At 38.1% G+C, this 24,764-nt stretch overlaps 3 protein-coding genes across 5 annotated transcripts in view; 1 reads left to right on the top strand and 2 right to left on the bottom strand.

Annotated features, from left to right (window-relative positions):
• The window catches only part of si:dkey-91i10.3 (cytochrome P450), a 34,240-nt gene extending 9,837 nt beyond the window's left edge, over window positions 1-24,403 (bottom strand). The window contains exons 1-2 of the mRNA XM_044132796.1: window positions 24,037-24,403; window positions 22,547-22,737 (exon numbers count right to left, since the gene is read on the bottom strand). Coding sequence (XP_043988731.1) covers window positions 22,547-22,737; window positions 24,037-24,288 — 443 coding nt within the window. The 5' untranslated portion in view covers window positions 24,289-24,403. The remainder of the gene's footprint in view (window positions 1-22,546; window positions 22,738-24,036) is intronic.
• Window positions 5-9,466, top strand: LOC122840417. Of its 3 annotated transcripts, none has more exons than XM_044132797.1 (8): window positions 5-4,058; window positions 4,364-5,208; window positions 5,311-5,428; window positions 5,517-5,608; window positions 5,689-5,803; window positions 5,887-6,153; window positions 6,292-6,468; window positions 6,560-9,466. In XM_044132797.1, the coding sequence occupies exons 2-8, from the start codon at window positions 4,999-5,001 to the stop codon at window positions 6,760-6,762; spliced, it is 1,182 nt and encodes a 393-aa protein (XP_043988732.1). In that variant the 5' UTR covers window positions 5-4,058; window positions 4,364-4,998; the 3' UTR covers window positions 6,763-9,466. The 3 variants fall into 3 exon arrangements, with proteins under 3 accessions (XP_043988732.1, XP_043988734.1, XP_043988733.1); XM_044132799.1 differs by having other exon boundaries at window positions 5-4,542; window positions 4,684-5,208; XM_044132798.1 differs by having other exon boundaries at window positions 3,613-3,642; window positions 3,826-5,208.
• LOC122840418 lies at window positions 13,540-15,621 on the bottom strand. The gene is made up of 3 exons (XM_044132800.1): window positions 14,668-15,621; window positions 14,397-14,565; window positions 13,540-14,268 (listed from the first exon to the last, which is right to left on the bottom strand). The coding sequence occupies exons 1-3, from the start codon at window positions 14,866-14,868 to the stop codon at window positions 13,874-13,876; spliced, it is 765 nt and encodes a 254-aa protein (XP_043988735.1). The 5' UTR covers window positions 14,869-15,621; the 3' UTR covers window positions 13,540-13,873.
• Window positions 24,404-24,764: the final 361 nt, after the last annotated feature.

Genomic DNA, 24,764 nt, shown 5'->3' with positions numbered 1-24,764 from the left:
AAACCGGGATTAGCAAAATCAAAGATCGCCTTCCAGAGAGCAAAAATAAAATCCTAAAAGACTGGAATATGACTTATGACAACATGGTGGGGTTTTGTTAAGATTCAAGGTTTGCACCTTACCCTCAAAAGTTCCTGTTTGGGGTTTCACGTTATCAAGGCAATAGTCCGTAACGCAATATCTTTACGGACGACACAATTAATTTTAAACTCAGTTGTATCACACAATGACAGTCATTTTGACAGTTCAGTGAACCCTCGCTGTAACGCGGTTCACCTTTCACAGCCTCGCTGCTTCACGGTGTTTTTTGAGCAGTTTTTTTTTTTTTTTTTTTAAGTGCATTGTGTCCTGCGTCCTGATTGGCTAAACACTCTCAGCGCTTCTTCTCTACCTGTGCGCCAATAACGTTACGGTATTTAAATATACGTAATGCAGCTTGGCAAATTTTGGCAAATATTTTTGCCCAGAAGAGAAAAAAGCAACAACAACTACCGATAATTAAGTTCTTCTCTCGAAAAAACTCACCGGCACCTCAGGCTTCAGGAGAAAAAGACACTAGAGAGCGAAGTGAGGCGCAGCGTCAGAGTCAGAGGAACAGAGAAATACCAACACAGTCTCACTCCCGACTCGTCATATATTGACGCATGGGCAGGTTCCCTTAGCGTCACATGTTGACGCGTCGGGTACCCCCTTCGCGTCAATAATTGACGAGAAGGGTTCTCTCTTTGAATGCTGTACCGCTCCCTAAGCGTCCAAAACCGACGATCTAGGAACAAATAAGATAACACAATTCGTGCATAGCTGATGTATTTGTAGGTTCTTAACAATTTAGTTAATTTTACTTCTGTTTTAAAAGATCCTCCGGTTCTCTGAAGCCGCGATTTTATCTTCATTTCTGCTTAGTTTTTAACAACAGACACGAATATTTTAATATGGTAGAATTACACCAGTTTCACTGATGTCATCGTAACCTCATGCTTGTAAATAACGTAATATTCTCATTTTTACATAATAATAAAAAAGAAACGAATATGTATGTTATTTGGAGTTTATGAGGTTACACATAGGCTATTAGCGGCATGCACCTCCGAAGTTGTTTGAAGTCCATTAGTAATGAATTTGAATTTTAATAAAAATATTTAAGAAGAGAGAGGGTGGATTTTCTTTTGTGATTACATTCCAAACGTTTCTGTAAACGTTTTATTAAAATAAAAATAAGGACGGATCCCACCCCTCCATAAATCGAAGAAGAAGAAGAAGCTGACGTCATCGCATGCGACATTGCACGCCGGTGAGTACAAACCTGAATCTGTCAAAAATGGTTTTGTACTGTAAAACAAAAAAATACTACAGACTGTTACGTTATAAAGTTGCTGATTGCAGTTTTAGGACTTAATGGCAGTAGGACTGTGCCGCGAATGGTTGAAGACATTTAGACATGTTTGTAACATGTTTTTTATTTTTGTTGCCGGGAGAAATACGCGGGAAGCTAGCTACATTAGCCTCTTGGAGCCCAGAGAGTTCGACTGAACCTGCACTTAATACATTTAATTAGCTATAATAAAGTCACATAACTGTCAATCGTCATGCTTTGTTGTAAAATTTGAGGGTTGCTATAAATACCAGTGCTCCTAGGCAGTGACGATCCTTAAAGTTTTGTCTATGAGCCCCTGTCTGAATACACTGATTGCAGCTAGGTCATGTACTTGAATCAAAAACGAACTTGGGTCCTTACATGCAAAGTTCTCTCCACCTGTCTATGTTGAAATAAATAACTTCCGAAATCTGAACATTTCTTTTGTTTTTTATGTCAACAGGTTTCTTCTTTGATCTGATCATCTGACATATATTTCTGCTGCTTCATAGCACCCACAAAAGGCACTTTTAAGAGCCACGTCTGTCAAATCTGTCATCTTTCTTGTCATATCTGCATCTTTGTGTCCTTAATTTGTCTATTGTTCTTTACTTAATTTGTCAACAGTTCTGTTTGTTTGTTTGTTTGTTTGTTTGTTTGTTTGTTCATTACCATGAGTGTCTCAAACATCCCTGATCCATTAATGGTCCTGGATACTGATATACATCTGCAAAAAATAAATGTCGAGCTTCAACAACTTGATGACTTGCTCTTTGATCTGAAGAAAAATGAAGATCAAGTACCTATGCAGATACCTGAGCCCACAATAAGGTGGAGAAAAAGGGACAAAGATGGGAACGAAATGTATGAGAGGCCAAGATCAACAAGAAATCAATTACCTAAGAGTAAGTACTTCTTTTAAAACATGTATGTAGATTATTTTTGACACATATATCAGTAAATTAAAGCATTCATTACTTGATATTTTGGCAAATATTTTTTTAACCAAGTAATTGATTCTGTTTGTTTTTACATCTGTAATGTTCATATTTATCTGCTTTTTGAAACAAATCACCATTTCCTAGAGGCTTGATAACTTTCCCCAGCACAAAATTATTTTCAATTACACGGTAATAGTATGCTGAATAGAAATTACTCCACAACATATAACGTTAGTTTTTAACACAAATGAGGAGTTTTTCTGTTTTGACATACGGTAGAATGTAGTTGAAACTGAGTGAATGCATTTCCAGCAGTATGTATTTAGAGACATACCTTGTTACAAAAGGTTACAAACAAATGTGTTGTTCCTCCATTTCTTAATCTTAAGATATGGGAATGTAATACAGTTATTAAATTGGAATTGGACTTCGAAATGTGGATTTAAGTAAGATGTTTGATATAATCCTTACTTTTATATTTGTTTATTTTATTTTTATAGCGCCCCACAGTCAGAAGACCAGGTGTCCCTCTCATCCCTCTAACATTCAGTGTGAAGTTGCCTTTGCTCCAGAGACTGTTGGTATGTCAGTAGTAGATCATATTTTGTTTTTTCTAAGCATTCTCTATTTGCTATTCTTTTCTAACATGTAAAAAATGTTTTTATTTTTTAAAAGCGACTTTTTTACAAGAACTCCAGAGCTCACTGAATGATGATGCAGGTCAACCACTAGTGCCAAAAGCTCCTCTGGCTTCCACAAACTGGAGCACAAGAAAAAGCCTATTTTCAGAGAGTTGGAAAGCAGAAAGACCCCGTCTGGTTAACACCATGGCAGCTCAGCAAAGTGTGTCAGCACACTTATGCCAATATTGTGGAAAAAATCCATCTGCACTTCGGTGTCGTGATTGCCTACCACACCCCTTCTTTTGTGAAAAATGTGATGTGATGATGCACACTAGACATGTCTTTCACAACAGAGAAACCATCATAGCTGGCTTCTTCCAGCCATTGCCTCCAACTACCTATGTTTTAAATGCAACTCTTTGCCATGATGGTAAGTTTAAGGTATTAATTAAGCTTTTTATTTGTACTGTTTAAACACTCCTCAGAATGTTTTTCTTACTGTTAACTTTTGACTGTATTTTGAATGTTTTGGTTTTTAGGTCATCTGGTTCTGGATATCTTAGTTACAATGTGTTAATACAGTTTAGGTGAATTCATACTTTAAACATGTTAACCTCTTTAGCACGATTTGTACCTGTGGAGATCCCTGTTAGAATCTGTGATTGTCCATCAGAGTGTTTGAGGATCAAAGCAGGAAAGGCTGTCACTGTCGTCACAATCAATGGTATGAATAACTTTATTTTTTTCATGAATCAAAACCAAAACATAATAAAAAGCAATGTTAGCAAAATTTAAATATTAACTATATTTGTTGCAGACTACAAGGAATTGTTTGTGACATAATGTCACAAACAATTTAAATTAAATAATCAAATATTACAACTTTTACACTTTTTTGGTGTTTTAGGTCGGTATGATCTCAGCATGCCAGAGCTGGGGTGTGAGGGATGTGAGGCTAGTTGGACATGTGGAGTACACGATCTAAATTTAACTGATTACTGGCCAGCTACCCTTCACTTTTCCACTGTATATGCAACTGATGTGCTTTATACATTTGAAGAAATGAAGATGGCAGCACCAGGTCTCTCCTGTCAAGCATTTCTTAAAATGTTTGACCAACGAACCGTCCGCTTTGGCCGTGTGAGTACTTTGACATACATATCCCAGAAAGGCCGTCTGACTCAATTCTTGAGTAGTTATGCTCTTCAACCTTTTGATGTAACTGGTTAAACACACTTGAATCAAACGGCTAATGTACCACCTCATTCATTCATCATTTAGATCATATGTAGTAACATCAAAATTTATTGAATGAGATGTTTTGTGCCAGAGACACACCTAAAACTTGAAGAACACATATCCTGATGCCTGGGATTTGGACAACTATGTCCTTTCTTATGTTTTTATTATTTTATTTTTTTTATTTGTCTCTCATTTTAAAACAGACAGGAAAGATCTCAGCTGACAGCTTCCTGAAAAGTTTTTTTGAGTGGGAAGCTATAAGATATGAATTGGATAAAATGTTAAGGAAGGATCCCTTCAAGTGTCAAGCTTGTACCCCGGATATGCTTGCAGTTTCAGTGGATGGAAACCGCAAGCATTACCGTTTCAAGACTGCAGCAAGGTATTGTAAAATGTGTACAATACCTTGTAAATGTATTAGTGATGAAGTTATACATCACTAACTTTGTATAAGTTAGTGATGTTCACTACCTGTGGACCATAACACCTAATAAGTGCTTTTTATTGGGGGTGGGGGTTTCAGATCGGAGGAACAGGCTATATTTCAGGACCTGTTCATAGCCAAGGATGAAGACGTAAGAAAATTTGTGGACTATATACACAAATCAACCAAACATGTAAGACTGCAGATTATAAATGTATAACGACAGTAATCTTTTAGCCTGTAATGACAGCATGCCTGACTGAATATTTTGCATTCTAGATTTCTGGAAGAGGTGTTTGTGGTGGGCAATGGTCAGCAGCCAGGGAAACCTCTCACAAATCCAGCAGCAAACTGGACGAGGAGGGATTGGAGCTAGCGGTGTGCAGACATGGGGTGCTACTTTGTGCCCTGAACATGTATAGGGGTGAGATATTTGCATACCCCTTGTACTTGCAGCAAAGGCTGGCCAACAGACGGATCACTTTTTTTTGCATGGATGTAACCTGCAAGTACTGGCCATATCTTGAGAAAGTTTTGAAAAGCTGTCCTGAGCTCCAACACCTGCTTCAAATGAAGCCATTCCTCTCGGTGTTCCATGCCAAAGCCCATGACTTCAAATGTGAGGTAAGGAACACTGACTAGACATGGAATAACCTTGCTGGAACATAACTGCATGAACATTGTTGACTAGGTTGATATTGTTTGTGTGTGCATGCTTTTATTTAGGCTAAGTGGAGTGGAGCATATCAAGATGGTGCTGGCTTGACTCTAGGGGAAGAAGTTGAGCAGTGCAATGCATTTCTCTCAAGGATCGCTGTTACGACAAAACATATGTCAAAAGCTGGTGAGAAGACCAAAGATCTCTTTCCTGAAATTATAACTAATTATGATAAAGAAAAACTCTACTATTGTGGGCTTCCTTCTGTTTGCAGGACGGACAGACATGCTGACTCTTATGGCCATGCGCTGGAATCAGCAAAAACTTGACAACTTGGCCACCACACTAACCCATCGATATCAGAAGGTAGTGAAATTCCTGATGTTTGTTAATTATTATATATGCTGTGATCAGATTTTTTTATTTCTTTGAAATTGACAATGCAGGCCACAAAAGCTCTTCAAAAACAACATCAGAACTTGGAGTCCTTAAAAACTGAGCTTTTGGTGACTGACAGTCAACTTAATGTCTGGGTCCATGATATTAAGGATTGGGCAGAAGGTGAGCTTATACAGTTCAAAAATTAGAGGAAGTTCCAAAAGTACTTCTTTGTTAACTGCATTTCCCTTATTTATCATCATCAGCAACATCTAGCACAACTGATCCGGACTCCTTGGCAGGCAGAATTGAGGTTCTGGCTGCGAGCATAAAAAGGCGTTCTCAGCGTCTTTATAAAGACACAGACGGAAACAAAGCTCGTGCCAAGGCTCGTCACAAAATAAGAAAGGAGAAAAACATCTTAGCATTGGCTTTAGAAGACTACAACAAGACTGTTACAAGCACAGAAGCACTGTCTTTGGAAGAAATTCTGTCTGGTGACACAACATTGCCATGGCAGCAACCACATAGTGGTAAATAAACATATACTAACAAATTTTTTACTGTCGTCATACCTGACAGTTAATGTGGCTAGATACTCCAGGTGTTGACCTAAACTTTATAAAAAAATCAAACTGAGTTAATTTGTCTTTTTCATAAATGCATTTCAGATTCTGTCAGTCTTGCCACAAAAAGAAGGGCATTCGATGGCATTATGGCAGTAAAGAGACTGGAAGAGGAAAAGAGGATCCTTGTAGAAGAGATGGACCGTCATTGGAAATCTCTCTCATCCTATGAAGACACTCTAAAGGAGCTTTCCCGCCTGTTATCGAGAGGCAAATTTAAAAGTATGTTTTTAAGTAATGTATAAACCTATCAAGAGTTAAAGCATCTAAATTTTCTATTAATTGTTATTTTTACTTATGTTCAACTTTAAAGGTACGTCCTGTCCCCTAAATGATGAAGGTCTAGGAGGTCTCCAGAGCATCATCCTCAGAGAGCTGCAGCACTTAAAACAGATGAAACTGCAGGCAAGAGAATATTATCTACAGACTTTGTCAGGAGCAGAGAGTGTTAGCTTTGACGATACTTCTGATGACGACTTCGGTAGTGACTCGGAAGCTTCTGATAATAGTCTGTAATCATTTGTGCATGTACTGCTGACAAAAACCTACACTAGTGTGACAGTGTTCGGCTCCTTCTGTATTGACCAATATGTCACAAGTAAAGTATGTTTGCTCATAAGTCACAAAGAGACACCTTACAATTTGTTATTGTGCTTTCATTTTTCCAAATTGGCAGTGTTTTATTTAGTTGATTCTTTTTTTTTTTTTTTTTTTTATTAATATGTTTGTGACTTTTTACTTTCTAAAAGGGCTTACTAGGGTTGTGATTACTTGTGCAGGCATGTCATTCATTTTGTTTCTTTTTCACTTATGTTTTTGCATATCTACTGTATTTCCAGGTAATAGTAGGGGTAATTTTACTGTAGTTACTAGTTATAGTTACTATTTTTACTTCAAATGTAAAAATAGCACTTGTGCTTATGTTTCGCATTAAAAAAAATGGTTAGAACACTACATTAAGCAGTCGCAGTGATTCTGTACTAACATAACCAAGACATCTTTTTGGATGTTGTACTTTTCTTTTCTTTTTTTATTAACACATGCAGTTCTGACTTATTTCTTAATTCAATAAACACACAGTGTATAGTGGTGGAACACTTTGTTGTCTGTGGTCACTTGAATGCTTGTTAAATTTTTCTGTCAATTTCTGTATTAAAAATAAATTAGTTTCAGTACATGTCAAATAGATATTTTTATTGCAGTACTCACGGTTCTGATTTTGTTTAATGACATGCATTTATACAAGAAATTCATCAAGCATGATTTTATAAACTAAGAAGCATCTAGTTTTGTGGACTCTTTACTAAGTAGGATATGTTCTGAATCCATTAGTTGATAAAAAGCCAGTAATGAACCACATTAAAATGTTGGACAAACATAACAAAAAGTAGTTTTAAGAAATAAATTTTTCAGCTTTTAGGTACTCTTTAAGGTCATTTGAAAATTAGTTATAATTGCATACATATAACTAACAGGATTCATTTCTGTAACAGAATCTAGTCACCTCTTTTGAACTTCATGTCATGGAAATGGTCAATTATTTTTCCTTCCAATCATGGACAATCACTGATAACTGGGACATCACTCCTCAAATATATATATGCATGATGATGTATTTTTATATTTGATATATATATTCATCTTTTCATATTACATATATTACTATAAAGACATACATACAAATAAATGTATAAAACTGTACATAAGGCCATGTGAAAATATAAATAGGTTTATATCAGAAGCGGCAGCCTCCATTATACTCTTTCTCATAAAAGCAAGCCGATGCTGTTCTGCTGGATGTTCTTGTGCTGCTCTGCGGTGCAACTCAGAGGATAAAGCACACTTCATACCAGGTGTTGATTGTAAAACACCAATAAGTTATTTTCTGATCCTCCACCTAAAAAAGAAAAAAAAATGAAGAAGGGAGAGAAGGTTGAAATGTTCCAACACAGTCTCACTTCATAGTTTGGAGCAGTTATTTTTCGTAGCCCGTCACATAATATTGCCTTTTAAGTGCATTTTATGTCAACGCTGTAGTCATCAAGCTGAACATTTATCTTGTTCTTTACAGTGAGAACGTTTTTGAAATCGGATAACATTTCGCCAAAGGAAGTAATCAGAAGTCCGTAAAACCTGTTGCCGCACACAGTCCTCTCAGCAGGAGAAAATTCTCGCTGAAGCGTATCAACTGCGCTAGACGCTCCAAAGCGCCTGCTCCAGCGTCCAGATCACAAATTATACTCTGACATCTATTGTTCTTATGCTGATTGATAGTGAGCTCCGCAATTGTTCTCTGTTCATAAAGTGGAAAATATCTACGCACCAAGTGCTCAGGTGCGCATTATGACTGGATAAGAAACCAGTGAACTGCACTCTGTCCTTGGCTAAACTGTCAAAGGTCGGGAGTCGGGGGAACCCGACATATTATCTCAATGAAGTTTTTACTGGTTTAGATTTTTAGACTACCATTAGCGTAAGCAGTGTAAGTATGTATTGTATATTTGGCATTTGTCATCTGATGTGTGATTAGTTTGAGCGCAATGGTGGAGCTGCGTGCGCATTTATTGTCCAGCGCACTGGAATTGTTACTGTCTTACCGACATCTACGCTTTAATTTCTTTCCTTCCACAACAAAGTCAACTGGCTAATCCTCTATGTATGAAACACAAAACAAACATAACATAGCTTCACACACTTCTGCAATTGTGGATGAAACCAATCAATTGTACAGTTTAACCAGGCGTCATGCCTTCAAGACAATACATAGGGGAAACTTGACCAACCTCTAACAGCGGCCGGCTTGTCAGGCACTGAAAAGGGCAAACTGAATTTTTTTTTTTGTAAATCTTATTATGACTCTTTCTGTAACATACGCATATTTTAGCTACATTTTGAGGGAACATTTCACAGTGTTTCGTTGACAACTAACTTGACCTTATTTCACAACTGACAAATAAGGTTGTCAAACATCATTTGTGCCCTCTTTTCCCCGAGATAGTCCTGTAAGGTAGAATGTGTTGATGAAGCTCGATGCGTTCCTTTCTTCTTTTACCCGGTCTGCCGTCCAATGGCTGGATTCCATTTCAAATTCTTGCCGATCAGCCGTGCAAAAACTTCTAGAACTATGCGGAGCTGTGATGCTTCTGAAATATTTTGTATGGTTTCTGATAATACATTATGGAAGATCAGGTCTGAAACAGGTTTCTCTTCAGTCTAAACAGCTTTATTTAGACTTGTTTCATGCTGGATCATTTAAGGAAATGTAGCCAGCAACATCTAGTACTTAAAAAAAGGACTTATTTGGTATTGACAGATCAGATCTGGAATATATATAAATCAATATATAGATATAAATGATTTATATATAAATTACAGGCTTAGTTTATATATATAAATATATATGTATGTATGTATGTGTTTTTTTCCAACATGTGCATGGCATTTGTGACATAGTTTTATTAAAATGTGTTGATGTTACAGTCAGTTGATCTGGACATTAAAATGTATTTCATCATGCTCTTCATCAGTAACTTCACTTAAAGTTTCAGTGTTAAAAAGTAATTGTACTGCATTTGAAAGCAATTTTATTATAGCATTTCACAAATGCAATCTCGATTGACAAAATACATGACACAAAAAAGGTGATGTTGAAATTAGAGCTTTTTGGAATGAAAAAACTTCCAATTAGTTATATTGAAATTAAGTTATATTTATATATATTTTTTCAGTTTTAATAGACTATACTTTGTACATTCACATCAACCTTCGAAACACTCAAAAATAAATGTGTACAGTGCCATGTTTAAAGGATTTAAGACGTTAGGTTAACTTTTACAAACCAAAATGTACAAACGATACTGTTCAAAATTTGAAGCCTCAATCCAGGCAAAATAACTTGGTCATGCAGGGACTCAACCAGCATCACTTATTCTTTTACAGAACATGACAAAAACGTGTCAATAAACAGCCCAACCTAAGCAGAAAACAATATTATACAGAAAACTTTTCAATATAGTCAAACTGCAGTTATAGAAACATGGAAATTACAACTTTGTAACACAAAAAAAGAAAGAGCAACATCATGGAAGGACTTGTTTGTTGTCTGAAGGAAGTGGCTCTTGGGGGACAGCAACATGTGAGAATTTACTTGCAGGTTCCCAGGTGTCATCCCAGATTTTCCCGCTAGAAAAGATCAAAAACAATAAAATCAAGTTGCGGATTTTTTGTGCTGTAAAATTTATAATTTTATCTTTCTAAAAGACAGGTTGTGCAGCCAAAGACTTTCCCCTGCCTAACTCCCCCCCAATTAACAGCTAGTACTTACATCTGGTTGTGTCCCAATATTAAGATACAATATTATCTTGAATTATCATTAAGTGTCCAATTACAAATTGACTGCACAGTCATTCTTTACTACTACACAAACAAGAAAAATCTCTCATAGTGCTTTAGTTGTTTAGAAAAGTCTAAAAAAATCAAAACACAAAGAAAGTGACAGTTTAAGATTTAATTTCCAGCTTGTATGAATTATAAAAGGCACAGTATTAAATAATTTATAGGACCATAGTGCCTTTTCATAATATACTAAAGTACAGTAAGTCTGTTACCTTCAGTTGTTATAAAAAATGAAGGTAACATGTTTGATAGGTATTCTATCAAACATGACTTAAAAGAAATGTCACTTTGCCATTTACACACTTTAAATTATGGACCCCAGGAAGAGTAGCCATGTTTACGGCAATGGCTATTGGAGATACAAATAAACCCCTTTGAAAATGGGTAACTGTTTCTTTAAGCAGCATCTGCTCTTCTGACACTCTGCCTTCAGGATGTCATCACAACATCACTCCTCCATTAAGCGGTCTACAGCCATTCTTAGAAGCGTTGGACTGAGAAGCAATCCCTTACATGAGCTCAGCAGAGGGGCTGTTCCACCAGGTGTTTGCCAATTGCTGCTGCCACTAGCCTTGAGGGGTTGCATGTGGGATGTATGCTTTGTAGGGCGCTATCTCAGCTAGAGACTGAAAAGCCAAGGAAAAGCTATTGTGGCAAAAGGCCACAAAAAGCTTGATGACATTATAACATGATATACAGCTCCAAAAGTTGATTTTCCATTATACTTCTCCCTGAAATAGCAGAATAATATTTCTAATAAGCGCAAAAAAACACTTCTCACCAAGCAGAGCAGGGCAACCAATTAATATTTACTTCCTCTTTGCCTTAGACATCACATAAAACAAAAGAAATTCATTAATTAAAGCAATCATCGGACACAACATACCCAGAAAGTGTTTCTAAAATACTTAAGTGTGGAAGTTGTTTTCACACGTTATTGAAGGATGATAAGTGGTGAATCATGGGTTACCTTTAGAATGACGAAATAACTCCCAAATCTGCATTTCTTTTATGATAAAAGGCTTAATTATGTTATTTGGAGTTCTATCTCTATGCTTCTATGTTTCTGTGCAAGTACTGACTTTTTTGTGTGAATTTGTTTCGCTCTGCAATACCAGAGATGTTGTGACTTATGTGGTTTAAGTACTACTGATTCATATTGTAATGCCCTTTTTGTCCTTATAAAAAATTAAAGACAAATAGAAAGAAAGAAAAGGAGTCTGGAATGTCAGTAAATATAACCACAAAGTTTATAAGTAAAGTTTTGCAGACCACAGCACCACTTATCACCCCTCCCCCATCTATTCATCTCCACACGTGGCAATGTCTCTCAGTCTATCTTGGCATGTTTGACTGGGGTGGGGATAAACTTTGAGAGTGTACATTAGTAACACTTTTAGTCTTACCGCATTTGTCCTGTGCCCAGTGATTGATTCAAACAGGAACACCTTTTGTCTACTACATTTCCGGCAACCTTAATGACAAGAAAAGGAAAAAAATACAGTTATAAAAACAAAATAAGAATTAAAGTCAGAGTGTACACTGAAAAATGAAAACTAGTGTGGTGATTTCATATTTTATAATCCTTCTAAACTTTACTCTTCTTTACATGGACTTACACATTTTCTCAAATTAGGTCATAGGTCGATATTATATTATTAGTAGTTAAATATCAGCAATACTTAACTACTTTAGAGTGGCCACAGAAATGGAAAAACTAATACTTAAAGTGTAACTAAACCCAAAACAAGTTTTCGCTGCTTATAAACTGTCTATAAAGGTTTTCTGTGTCTGTGAGAATTTTGTTTTAGTGCTTAAGTCGGTAGTTGAGTTTTTCTAATACTTAACATTGAAAGTCATTAACACAAAAATATGAAATAATACTACAACCATGTCCCTCAGCACTCAATCTGGTATATGACCATCTCACTCAGCCCCACTGCCCCACACGGTGGTGAGTCAGGAGTTGGAATAGCAAGCATTGTAGTGAGTATTGATAATAGCATCATTCTGCTTTACAAATATGTAAATTATTTGTAATATTGACAAAATTGTAATGGGTCTGCTCTGCTCTGATTACTGCCACAGGTATTCTGCAGGACAGACAACTGTTAGACTGACTGCAAGTCTTTCTAGAAGGGAGGGGGAATGAAAGCAATCTATGCGGCTTGCTCAGGACAGACAGACTACAGTAAGGCTTCAGAGCAATGTTGACTTACAAGTCTCCATCATACAAAAAAGAGTGGCTACATCTATTGCCAGCTGTTTTGACAAAAAGTCTGTAGAGGAGTATGAAAAAAATCTAAGAAGATAGCAACAAAGTGGATAAGCTTTGTCGCTATCTTTGTTAATCTCCATCTCCAGCAGTGTCTTTTCCCACTGCCCACTTGTGTCAAATTTGTAAATGTTTGCTTTATGCTTTCAGAGCAGTTAAACTTAAAACAAATACTGTGTGCTTGTCCAAAGGTTCACAAACAAGGCCAAGGCAAGCATTATTATTATTTCAGAATTTGAGGGCAGTATAACAGAAATGTACATTAAATGCACGGTGGCACAGTTGATAGAAGTGTTGCCTTGCAGGAAGAAGGTTCTAGGTTCGATTCCTGGCCCACGGTCTTTCTGCATGCGTGGATTCTCTCCGGGTTCTCCGGGTTCCTCCCACAGTCCAAAAACATGACTGTCAGGTTAAGTGGTCTCTCTAAATTCTCCCTAGGTGTGAGTGTGTGTGTGAATGGTTGTGTGTCCTGTATGTGTCATGGAAAAATTACAATAAGGTCACATCTGCTAGTCATGTTATATGAAATGCTTATGAACTCTCACCAAAAGAACTATTTGGGTTACATGTAGAAGGTTGGAATTTGTTTTTTACAGCTGCATCAGAACCAAACTGTCTCTCCCTATGTTGTTAATTCTTTATCGTTGATATAAAACTCATGTGTTGTCCCTGTCTGACAGAGCTTGACGAGCTTTTCATCCAGACCTGCTTCATTACTGATTGTCCTACAAGCTCTCTGTATTGTGCACAATATATGAATAAACCTGACTGAGTAATTTCATCTGAACAGTGCTTGGAAATAGTATTTTTTTCCACGACATCTGTGTCTGTGTTGCCCTGTGACAGACTGACAACTTGTCCAGGGTGAACCCCGTCTCTTGCTGGAAATAGGCACCAGCAGCCATACAGACCCCCGGTGTAAAAAAATGGATGGATGTAAAAGAAATAGTCACAGGACTAAGGAAAACAAAACTTACGCGTTCTCTTCTTATTTTCAAATAGGCCACCCTGACTTAATGAGATGGCATGGGCAGCAGGTGCTTGTTGATATGGCTGGTCTACAGGAGAGACAGATGGCAGAGTGGAAGCAGAGGCAGCTGGAGAGGTGCTTCTGGCTCTTTTCTTCTTCTGGACAGCCGGAGAAGATGGAATAACAGGAGGAGAAACAGGAACCAGATCAAGCACAATCACAGTCTCTTCCTGTTTCTGTGGTGCAATCTTTGGATCCTCCTCTGCTATGGTCTCTGCTGGTTCATAGACCAGGTTCTCAGCATTTTCACCAGCCCACTGCTCTTTGGGTAAAAAAAGCTGTTGTTCCGTGGAGGTGTGGGGCTGCACTGGGACAGACGCGTCTAGGAAAGACATAATTTTACAGAAAACAGAAATAAATATCTATAGACACATATCTTGCTCGCTCTCTGTGGACTTGATATAACGCATTACAGAAGTACACACACTCTCACACACATACATGCCTTACCTACAGAGAGGAGAAATTCATACGCCCTCTGCATCTTCTGAAGAAAATTATTTGAAGTAGCAGTGGACTCCAAATGAGTCATCACGTCTGCTACCCACTTGCTGGAAGACTTCTCTTCTTTTGCAAAAAATAAAATAGGCTTATAGCCTAAGGCATGAAGTTTGCGCACCTGCAATTGATAAGAACATGTTACAAATTGCTTAAACCCACCATCCTATTAGAGCAGTTGTTTTTCATCATTTTGCTTTTCAGTCTAAAATTTTATACTTACTGCAATTTGCGCAGAATCAATTACGCGGGAAACGTTCCTGTTTTTTAAAACTGTTTCCCTCCACTGACCATTGAATGTCTGAACCTTTTCTTTCAGTTTTTTTTTTGTGGAAAGAGTCTGGTGGCAGACAAAACACGTTTTTCTGTTTGCCTGATTGGGCGTTTGACACTGCGTGCATGGCCTGAATTTGGGGCGTGTCATACTCAAAAAACGACAGCAAAGTGCAAAAAAGAAAACAAAGACTACTGATGAACAAACAAACAAACAAACAAACAAACAAACAAACAAACAAACAGAACTGTTGACAAATTAAGTAAAGAACAATAGACAAATTAAGGACACAAAGATGCAGATATGACAAGAAAGATGACAGATTTGACAGACGTGGCTCTTAAAAGTGCCTTTTGTGGGTGCTATGAAGCAGCAGAAATATATGTCAGATGATCAGATCAAAGAAGAACCTGTTGACATAAAAAAACAAAAGAAATGTTCAGATTTCGGAAGTTATTTATTTCAACATAGACAGGTGGAGAGAACTTTGCATGTAAGGACCCAAGTTCGTTTTTGATTCAAGTACATGACCTAGCTGCAATCAGTGTATTCAGACAGGGGCTCATAGACAAAACTTTAAGGATCGTCACTGCCTAGGAGCACTGGTATTTATAGCAACCCTCAAATTTTACAACAAAGCATGACGATTGACAGTTATGTGACTTTATTATAGCTAATTAAATGTATTAAGTGCAGGTTCAGTCGAACTCTCTGGGCTCCAAGAGGCTAATGTAGCTAGCTTCCCGCGTATTTCTCCCGGCAACAAAAATAAAAAACATGTTACAAACATGTCTAAATGTCTTCAACCATTCGCGGCACAGTCCTACTGCCATTAAGTCCTAAAACTGCAATCAGCAACTTTATAACGTAACAGTCTGTAGTATTTTTTTGTTTTACAGTACAAAACCATTTTTGACAGATTCAGGTTTGTATTCACGGGGGTGCAATGTCGCATGCAATGACGTCAGCTTCTTCTTCTTCGATTTATGGATGGGTGGGACCCGTCCTTTTTTTATTTTAATCAAACGTTTATAGAACCGTTTGGCATGTAATCACAAAAGAAAATCCACCCTCTCTCTTCTTAAATATTTTTATTAAAATTCAAATTCATTACTAATGGACTTCAAACAACTTCGGAGGTGCATGCCGCTAATAGCCTATGTGTAACCTCATAGACTCCAAATACGTATTTGTTTCTTTTTTATTATTATGTACAAATGAGAATATTACGTTATTTACAATCATGAAGTTACGATGACATCAGTGAAACGGTTGTAATTCTATTATATTAAAATATTTGTGTCTGTTGTTAAAAAATAAGCAGAAATGAAGATAAAATCGCGGCTTCAGAGAACCGGAGGATCTTTTAAAACAGAAGTAAAATTAACTAAATTGTTAAGAACCTACAAATACATCAGCTATGCACGAATTGTGTTATCTTATTTGTTCCTAGATCGTCGGTTTTGGACGCTTAGGGAGCGGTACAGCATTCAAAGAGAGAACCCTTCTCGTCAATTATTGACGCGAAGGGGGTACCCGACGCGTCAACATGTGACGCTAAGGGAACCTGCCCATGCGTCAATATATGACGAGTCGGGAGTGAGACTGTGTTGGAAATACACGAGTCACAATCTGACCTACTGTACTTCGTACTGATCACTAAAATGATAATTTTACTGTAGTTATTTGTAAGAAAACGTTCTATTTGTTCAAAAATTTAAAAAGCTTAGGCCTGAAAACAGGTTTTGTTCTTTGGTTTCAATGTCGAGTATTTAATTATGCTGTATAATAGTTGTAAAAAGTAAAGGTAAGTACTTCATGGGTCTAACAGAACCCATGAAGTACATGAGGGTTCACTGTATATTATGGAATTGGGAGGTAATTCCTCATTGGGAAAAATAAGTGTTGCAGGTACAGAGCATGTAAAGCAGTCACAAAATGATGCTTCCTTTGTTGACAGACAGGAAAGCTCCTCGGGTATCTGATTTCTTAATAGTATTCTGAGACACAAAGCTGGCTCAACTTCCTCTGTGGAATCTGTTGCTTGAAGGATACGAGACTCAGCAGAGCCGAAACGCCAAGTTTCTGATTAATAGCAGACTGAAAATGGTTCACTTGCCAGACTAAAGAAAAAAAAAAAAAAAAAAAAAGAGTTGTTCATATGAGTCTCCAGGATAAGAATGAGCTGCATGCCCAGACTCAATACCCTAAATATGGGAATTGGCCGTGCTGCACATCAAGGAAACCGGAAAACAGAGTCGACCAGGAAAAGGCTGATCTCTTCAATCGTAGATTTCAAACCCTGTGGTAAAGATTTTACAAATCACAAAATGTGCTTACAAGAAATCCCTCATTAGAGTAGAACAGCTATGAGAACAGTTCACTCCTGGAGCAAAAACACACTTTGTCATAAGACTGAGTTATGAAAGCGGCTCGTTATTTCCCAAAAGCCCTCTCTCTCTCGTACGTGTGCAGCAAACGCAGCTTTTCAGGGTTTTCAGGGCTAGGAGGATGCAAGAAAGGAAGTAGGACACTGAAAGAAATTTAGAGGACAGATGGAAGGACAGAGGACACAAAGAAGGAACGGATGCACCTTTGAGGCGATGGGAGAGAGAATATTTTGTGTTTGGTTTTCCATGCTTTCTGCTAACATTGAAAGTAGGTAAATCAAATTCTGTACTTTCTCAGACTCTTAAAAATGGGATGTTTTGTTTTGTTTGTTTACTTCCTGAAAAGTTATGGTTTTGGAGATATAACAGCAATGTTATGTTTGAAACATTTACAGCTGTTTGTATGTCACTCGTCATCAGTTCTCAGTTATATCTCACATACTATGTACCGTATTTGGGTCAGGTGTTTTTTTTATTCAAATCTTGAAAAACCCAATTTATTACATTTTATGAGGATACTACGTTTGAGTTATATTTATAGTAATAAAACAAATGAATTTGACACAGTTCTTGGTGAATCGTGACATATACGCCTTTGCTCTGACAGAAGCAAAACAACACTATTTCTCTAGGGGGGGACATGAATTAGCCAGGAGGGATCAGGCTTTTACAAATAAAATCGTTTTAAGGTACTGGTAGGAATTATCCTGAAGGTGATTTTTATATTTCCCATTAACGGACACATGCTAGCAGATAAAAGAAAAGTAAAAACAGAGTAAATAAAACAAAACTAAAACTTTTATTATGGTCATTGGGTTGACACTAAAACTATAAAACGTAGAATCCAAATGCATACACTTGTGACTTATAACATAATTTATATTATTGCACTCTTTCCAAACCCTTGCTATTCTTTAAAACGGAGGGATGACAGGATTTCTTGGCCTACAAGATGTTATTAGAAATGTTGCCAACAAGTCAGTGTCTCGATCCTCCATCGTGAGCCCAGGGTGTTGTCACTTAGAGGAATGTTTCCTAACAAGTCCTGCATGTGAGATGTGTTATCTAGGGCAGGAAGAGATAAGAGTGTTTAGAAAAGCATGCTGGGAGTTGTGCTTTGACGTTGCTAGAGGACTGGTGACTATGTCCATTGAGCACACTTTCCTATGGTTTACTAATTTACTCCAGTATTGTCAAATGTCTTCTTTATTTTCTTTTTTGGTTGCCATTGGACGTCAACAATGTCAGATTTTGCCTGAGCCTCCTTTTTGTCCTCTAAACACCCAATTGGTAGATAAATATTGTTTCTGGGTTTCTTTTGCCTGCTCATGACTCTCTTTTCGTGTTTATTTGTTGCCCCGATTGCAGTTGTCTTGGAGGTTCTCATCTTCGATGTGTGAACAGAAACTAAAAGCTACTCAGCAACAACTCAGCCACCGCAGCGGACTGGCAGACTTGACGTCTGCTATCAGAAAGCTGCTCACTATGGAGGAACATCGTCCTGAGTTTTTATCTTTCCCAGCATCTACATGTTTGTATGCATAGGAAACTAATCAGCTGACCTGAATTGTTTTCATTGTGTTTGGGCCAGCAATGAATTACCATGAGACAAAGATATAAGACAAATATTTGGGTTTATTCAAGTCCGTTAAAAGCACAACCTTGAGGTTCTCCATTGCTAAATGTTGCTGCAAACAACATCATTGGAGCAACAACCAAAACTCCTGCATGCTCACGGGCCGCCCACGTTCCTGCCCAGTGTTCATGCCCTACTGTATTAAGGAACACATAACTTGGGTAGGACTGAACCAGACATTAAAGGGTTAGAGTGAGACTTGACAGTGGAGAAGGAGCTTATGTGAGACATCAAGATCCTATTCATACCTGTAAGGATCTGTCCAGAGGGAAAGTAGCTGTTCACTGTTCACCTCTGAGGAAAAACTACTCTGTGAAAAGCCAAAACTCAACCTGACAAGAGAGACCCTGCTAAAAGCAAAAATGGCAAGATCATCCCTCTTTTTCTCTGCTCTTAATGGCTTTTCTTTTACTCCCTTTCCAACTCACGGTCATGAGAGAGGTCAAGCAGCAGAGCTCTTGTAGAAGGTAAACATATACCATTTCCGGACTATAAGCTGCAACTTTTGTCTCACGCTTTCAACCCTGCGGCTTATACAACGATGCGGCTTATTTATGTATTTTTTTCTAGCGGCCAGTAGGGGCGCTGGAGCAGAAAAGGTAAGCGTGAGACAGCTGGAATATATCTGTAGAGGAAGACTAATGTAACGTCGTGCTTCGTGCATGAATAAAATTAGCTTGAACAGACCCTCATCATGGAAAATGCAAGAAGAAATGCATATGATGCAGCTTTCAAGTTAAAATCAATCGAGCTGGCCGATAAAGAAGGAAACAGACACTGAGGAAGAAGACTTCCATGGTTTCAGTGCACAGGAGGAAGAGGATGACGGCTCTCCGTGACTTTTAACCGTATGTTATTTAAACCAGCCCTGTTAGTGTTGTTTTGCTATATTGCTGCTGTTCAGAAAGAAAAGCTACAACATATTATTATCCGTTTTATTTAAACCAGCCCTGTTAGTGTTGTTTTGCTATATTGCTGCTGTTCAGAAAGAAAAGCTACATCATATTATTAAAACTTTAAAAACACCTTCTGTATACCGTCTTTCTTTGTAAATATCTCATGTTTCAATGTAGGCACATGCGGCTTATACACCGGTGTTTCCTTTAAAAATGTAGGGGGAGCGGCTTATAATCAGGTGTGCTGTAAATCATGTATGACATGATTTACATAAATGATGTACTCATAAGACATATCAATGCATTGTCAATTTTAACTTTAGCGACAGCTCTTTCCATGATTACAAAACTGAAACCGAAGGACATGTTTTTTTGTTGTTGTTTTTTTATGTAAATGTGTCAAATCTTAAGTTCTTAATCTCTCTGAATAACTAAAGAAGCTGTTTCATGAGTGCCAAAAATATCTACATTGCAATGTCATTACAATGACACAACTCTAAAGGTTTAATACAGTACACACAGGGACTTTGTTTAACGCTGAAAGTTCGTCGTCCTGTTTTGCAGAGGTCTGTAAGTCACCAACCCAAATCAAACTTGTTGAAGCTGGGAGACATCAATGAAAACTGGGTTTCCTATCAGCGGCTTACAGGAATACACAGCGCCCTCTACAGCTTTTCCTCATCTTTTAAAACCCTATCCCCAATTTGAGTTGACTGAGGTAAATTCCTGAGCTAACAAGGAGCCACTCGGCATTCTCCCAACACATTTAACAAGGTTAGAGCGTAAAGAGAGGGGACTTTCTTTGCACAACCTCTCCAGACCAGGGAAAATCAACTAAAATCCCAACAGGACCAGTTACTGAGATTTCTTTCACAACAAGGTCCAAATCGCATGTCTACTTCATCCCGTGGATTATATTTCAGACACTTTAAGTCACTAAATATGACCAACAGTGTGAACTTCAGGCCTTCATTGCTGATAATACAAATATTCTTCATCATAATATCAACATCAAAAGATGTTGATAATATCAACATCAAAAGAGCTTCTTCCTGACAGTATGGAAAACAAAGTTTTGACATTCCTGACGCAGTTAACAGACGAGGCGTTTGAGACAAACTTTTCAAGAAACTGACAATTCATTTCTTCTTTTTTTTTCTTATCGCCTCAATAGCCTCACAAATTGTCCTCGCCGTTTGATAAAATTGCTGATTTTCTGATTGCATTTGTAGCTGGGACAGAGATCAGTTGGATTCTGTCACATGGTTTGCCTTTTTGTTTCCCATCAAGCACCGAGCAGTTGGCACGACACTGAATGTTATTTTTTTTTATGCTGTCCTAAAATCCATGCAATCTGCAGAGAAAACTGGCATGAGCGCTGCGGTGCGGTGAAAGAGTGTGTGAGTTGAGGTGGATTTGTGGCACTGGGCTCCTACCTCATTCATTTTTAAGTTTATTCAATGAACTTGTGTTTGGTTTCATATAATATTCCTCAGTTTTATCAACACAACGTTTTCGCAGCTTTCAAGGCGTAAAATTTTCACGCTGCCAGTCTGAAAACCTTTTTTTTTTTTTTTTTTTTTTAAATGTCTGTCTTCTGAATGAATTTTGTTTTTCACCTTGGAGCGCGCCACGTCTGCCCCTCTCTACGCTGGGTGCAGTAAGGTACACATTTAATTGGCTTTTTTTTTTCTTTTTTTCTTTAAGTACATCGTAAAAGGTAGGTGGTTACCCGGAGTGACTGGTTCGCCACAATTTTCCGTTGTACTAATAAAACACGGCTCTGGGTTTGTGCATTTTGGGGATATTCCTTTTTTTTTTCTGGCACTGATTATTACCAGTCCAGACAGAACCAGCACGTGTCCCGGTCCGCCTCCTCTGTGGCCGAACCTGCAGGTTTTCTGTAGGATAAAACCTGCAGAAAACCAGGCTTTTCTGCAAGAATGTTGATTTCTATACTGATTTACAAACATATTTTGGATCTAAATAAGTTGGGTCTCATCTCAGTTTAATTCCCAGGCTTTTTTTTTTTTTTGCAAAAGCAAGCACGTCTGCTTGGCATGTAGAGCAGATGAGACTTAATAGATGGATAATTGGTGAGAACATGATGCACAGCTCTGCATCATGTCCTCGGTAAACTTTGGGGAATAATTACCTCCCTCCTCCTTTACCATCCTTCTCTCTCTGCTGTATAGACTCGGCTTCCTGTCCAGTTTTATTTGACACACTCATCGTCTGATTTAAGCTTTTTAATTACTCCCTGAAAGAGGAGAATCCGCAGGAATGTAGTTCTGTCCTCGTTGAAGATCGACACATGTGGCATCCTGGAAAGGAATGCTCTCTCGTGTTTTTGTTTTGTTTTTTTTCTTTGTATTTTTGAACAGGATCAATTTTCGGTAAGAGATTCTTACCGAAGACAAAATGTGTTCACAATATTGGCAAAGGCAGAATAAAGTTGGATTGAGTTTTGTTTCTTTTAAAGCCAGAATTTTAAACATTGGAGTAACTCTCTTTTGTCAGTAGAGTCCTAATGTGATCAATATGGTTTAGTAAGTATTAAGTCTCGTTTTGACTTGTCTGCTTTGTTGTTTACAAAAAAACAAACAACATAATTTGATTTTATTAAAAAAAAGTGATTTTATGCATCTGTTGCTGCAATCAAGCCAATTGTACAGCACCTTTAAAATGTTTTCCCGTTCTTGAATGTTTCACTCTTTCATTGCAATATTGATCAACAAAACTAAAAAAAACTTTTAAAAAACTCTTTCAAAGTGAAAACGGATTTCTTCCATGAGAACACCTTCAATCGTGAAATAAAACAGTGAATAACTTTTTACAGGCATTTCTTTGCGGAGGCGTTGAAGAGTCTGGCTGTTGGGCTGAGGGTTGGGGGGTGTTGGACTCACTCAGTTAGGGGTCCGTGGGCCTTGTTCCTGAGCTCCCTGTAGTCCCTCCAGTGGGGCATGTCGGTCCGGATGGGGTGTCTGCCCTCCTGTCTCAGAACCTGCTCAATGAGGTCAGCGCTGGCCACGTTCACCACAATCAGAGGGCCGTATTTAGACTTCCATAACCTCCCGTAGATACTCTTGTGCTCGATCTGGGGAGCAAATAAAAGGAGTTAAGAGATTATTATGAACGTTGAGCAGGAGTTTTAAAAATGTGGAAGGATTCTGGAAAAAAAAAAACTTGTGGAAAATGTTATCGCAGGGTAACCAACTCGGGATAAAAAAAAAAAACACAAGTCTTATTACCGTCAAGACCCTCCTTGGTTCTTAAACTTAGTATTCATAGGAAATGGGCTGTAGATGTTGGCAGAGTGGGTCAGTCAGAAACACATTTTATATTCAGAAAGTTTTCACTGCTTGAGGAGCAGAAAGCCACCGGTTCACATCTGTCCCTTTTTTCAGTATTCTTCTTGTTTCTTCACTGTGTTACCAAATGTGACCCTCATTTCTCAAAAGGGGAATATTAGGAAGTAAAATCTGCCAGCCATATAAAGACATGAAGAGCAAGCAGTGACGTAAAAGTGTTTTAACTGGCAGATTTTACTGGCAGAGCCAGAGCTCCACAGAGGAGGCCAGCAGGTCAGATGAAATACAAAGGAGTCTTCATTTTCCCAGGAACACTGAAATATCATTAAATGAAATTTGAACCAGGTTCAAACGTGATTTAAGGCTTTTTTTTTTTTTTTACAAAAAAAACAAAAAACATCTTCACCTCCTAGTTTTAATGCAATTGAAGTTTCATGAAAGAATCTGAAAATTCATGTTGCATCTGTCTATTGTAGTTGAAAACATATTGAAAACACATTTATGATGATGAAGAAGCAAAAAAAAAAAAAAACGCTTTAAATTAGGGCAGCAACAATCAGTCAGTCTTCTGATCCGGTCAGTTGATCAAATACAATAAAATAATAATAATAATTCTTCTTTTCTTATATAAAATTCAACAGAACTCCAACTATTTTTGCTTCTAGCTCTTTTAAACACATTCTTTGTAAGTTTCAGATCACTGCTTTGAAGTGCATTTAATCGGGATAATCCTACGATGTAGGCCTATTTGTATTTGTCCTTAGGGGATTAATATCGGAATCGGCAGGGATGATGACTTCAGAAATGCCAGAAATGTGCACTGTCCAGGAAAGCCTGAGTTTTCAAGCCTATTGCAAAGGTTTCTCTAATCACTAATTGTCTTATTCTCATTAGAATAAACCGGTTTGTCGTTGTTGACATATCAAACTTAATCAAAAACAACGACAAAAAATATCTTTAAAAATACTATATTTTGATTTCTCTCTTTCAAATGTCCTCTAGACTTTGTTCTAGTGGCCTAGTAGTCCGGACTTTGGTCAAGTGTCGAATCGGAGACCAACTTTAGCGTCGCATTTCCAACTTGCCTGCATTTGCTGCGTCGTCTTAAAATATCCCTTAATAAAAAGCCAGTACAGCGTAGTGGCGAAGCTCGGTCCGCCTAAGTCGTCCATGGTTTTCAGCTTGCTGGCGCCCATCACGGTGTCGCTGCTGCTGGTGGTGGATGTTTGTCGGCGGTGGACGTCCGGACTCAGGCCCGCCGCACTTCGACGCATCCCGTCATGTCGGTGGCGGCGGCTCAGCTGCAGACAGATGTTCACCAGAGGTTTCCTCAACATTTTTCAGCGCCAGGTTATCCGCGGTAGCAAGGAGCAAACCTCTACTCCAGTGTTTCAGTCCGGCGCCTGTGTGTTTCTGTGTGTGTGTGCGGGTGGTGTGTGTGTGTGTGTGTGTGAGAGAGAGAGAGAGAGAGAGAGAGAGAGAGAGAGAGAGAGAGAGAGAGAGAGAGAGAGTGTGCCGAGAGGCAGCTATAAATAAGGGCTCCTTGTTTGTGCACCCCTGAGTCAACACTGTGGACTTTGGTTTTGTCTCTGCTAGTTTACCCACCACAACAGAGAGGTATTTGTGACATAGCAGCCTGAAACACGGGAGTATGCACCTGACCCAGCAAATGATCCGATTGATCTAAAACCAGCCTAGCAGAGATGCAACAGGTTCACAAAAAAACATAGGCTTTTTGTTTGCTTTTGTTCTCTTCCAGCTGTTGAATCCTTTATATTCTCTCGGTGCAAATTATTAGGCACTTTGAAAAATG

The sequence above is a fragment of the Gambusia affinis genome, linkage group LG11 (assembly GCF_019740435.1).
Source record: "Gambusia affinis linkage group LG11, SWU_Gaff_1.0, whole genome shotgun sequence".
Classification (NCBI taxonomy): domain Eukaryota; kingdom Metazoa; phylum Chordata; class Actinopteri; order Cyprinodontiformes; family Poeciliidae; genus Gambusia; species Gambusia affinis.
Note: the sequence above shows the minus strand (reverse complement) of the source record. Positions and strands in the feature narration are given on the sequence as shown.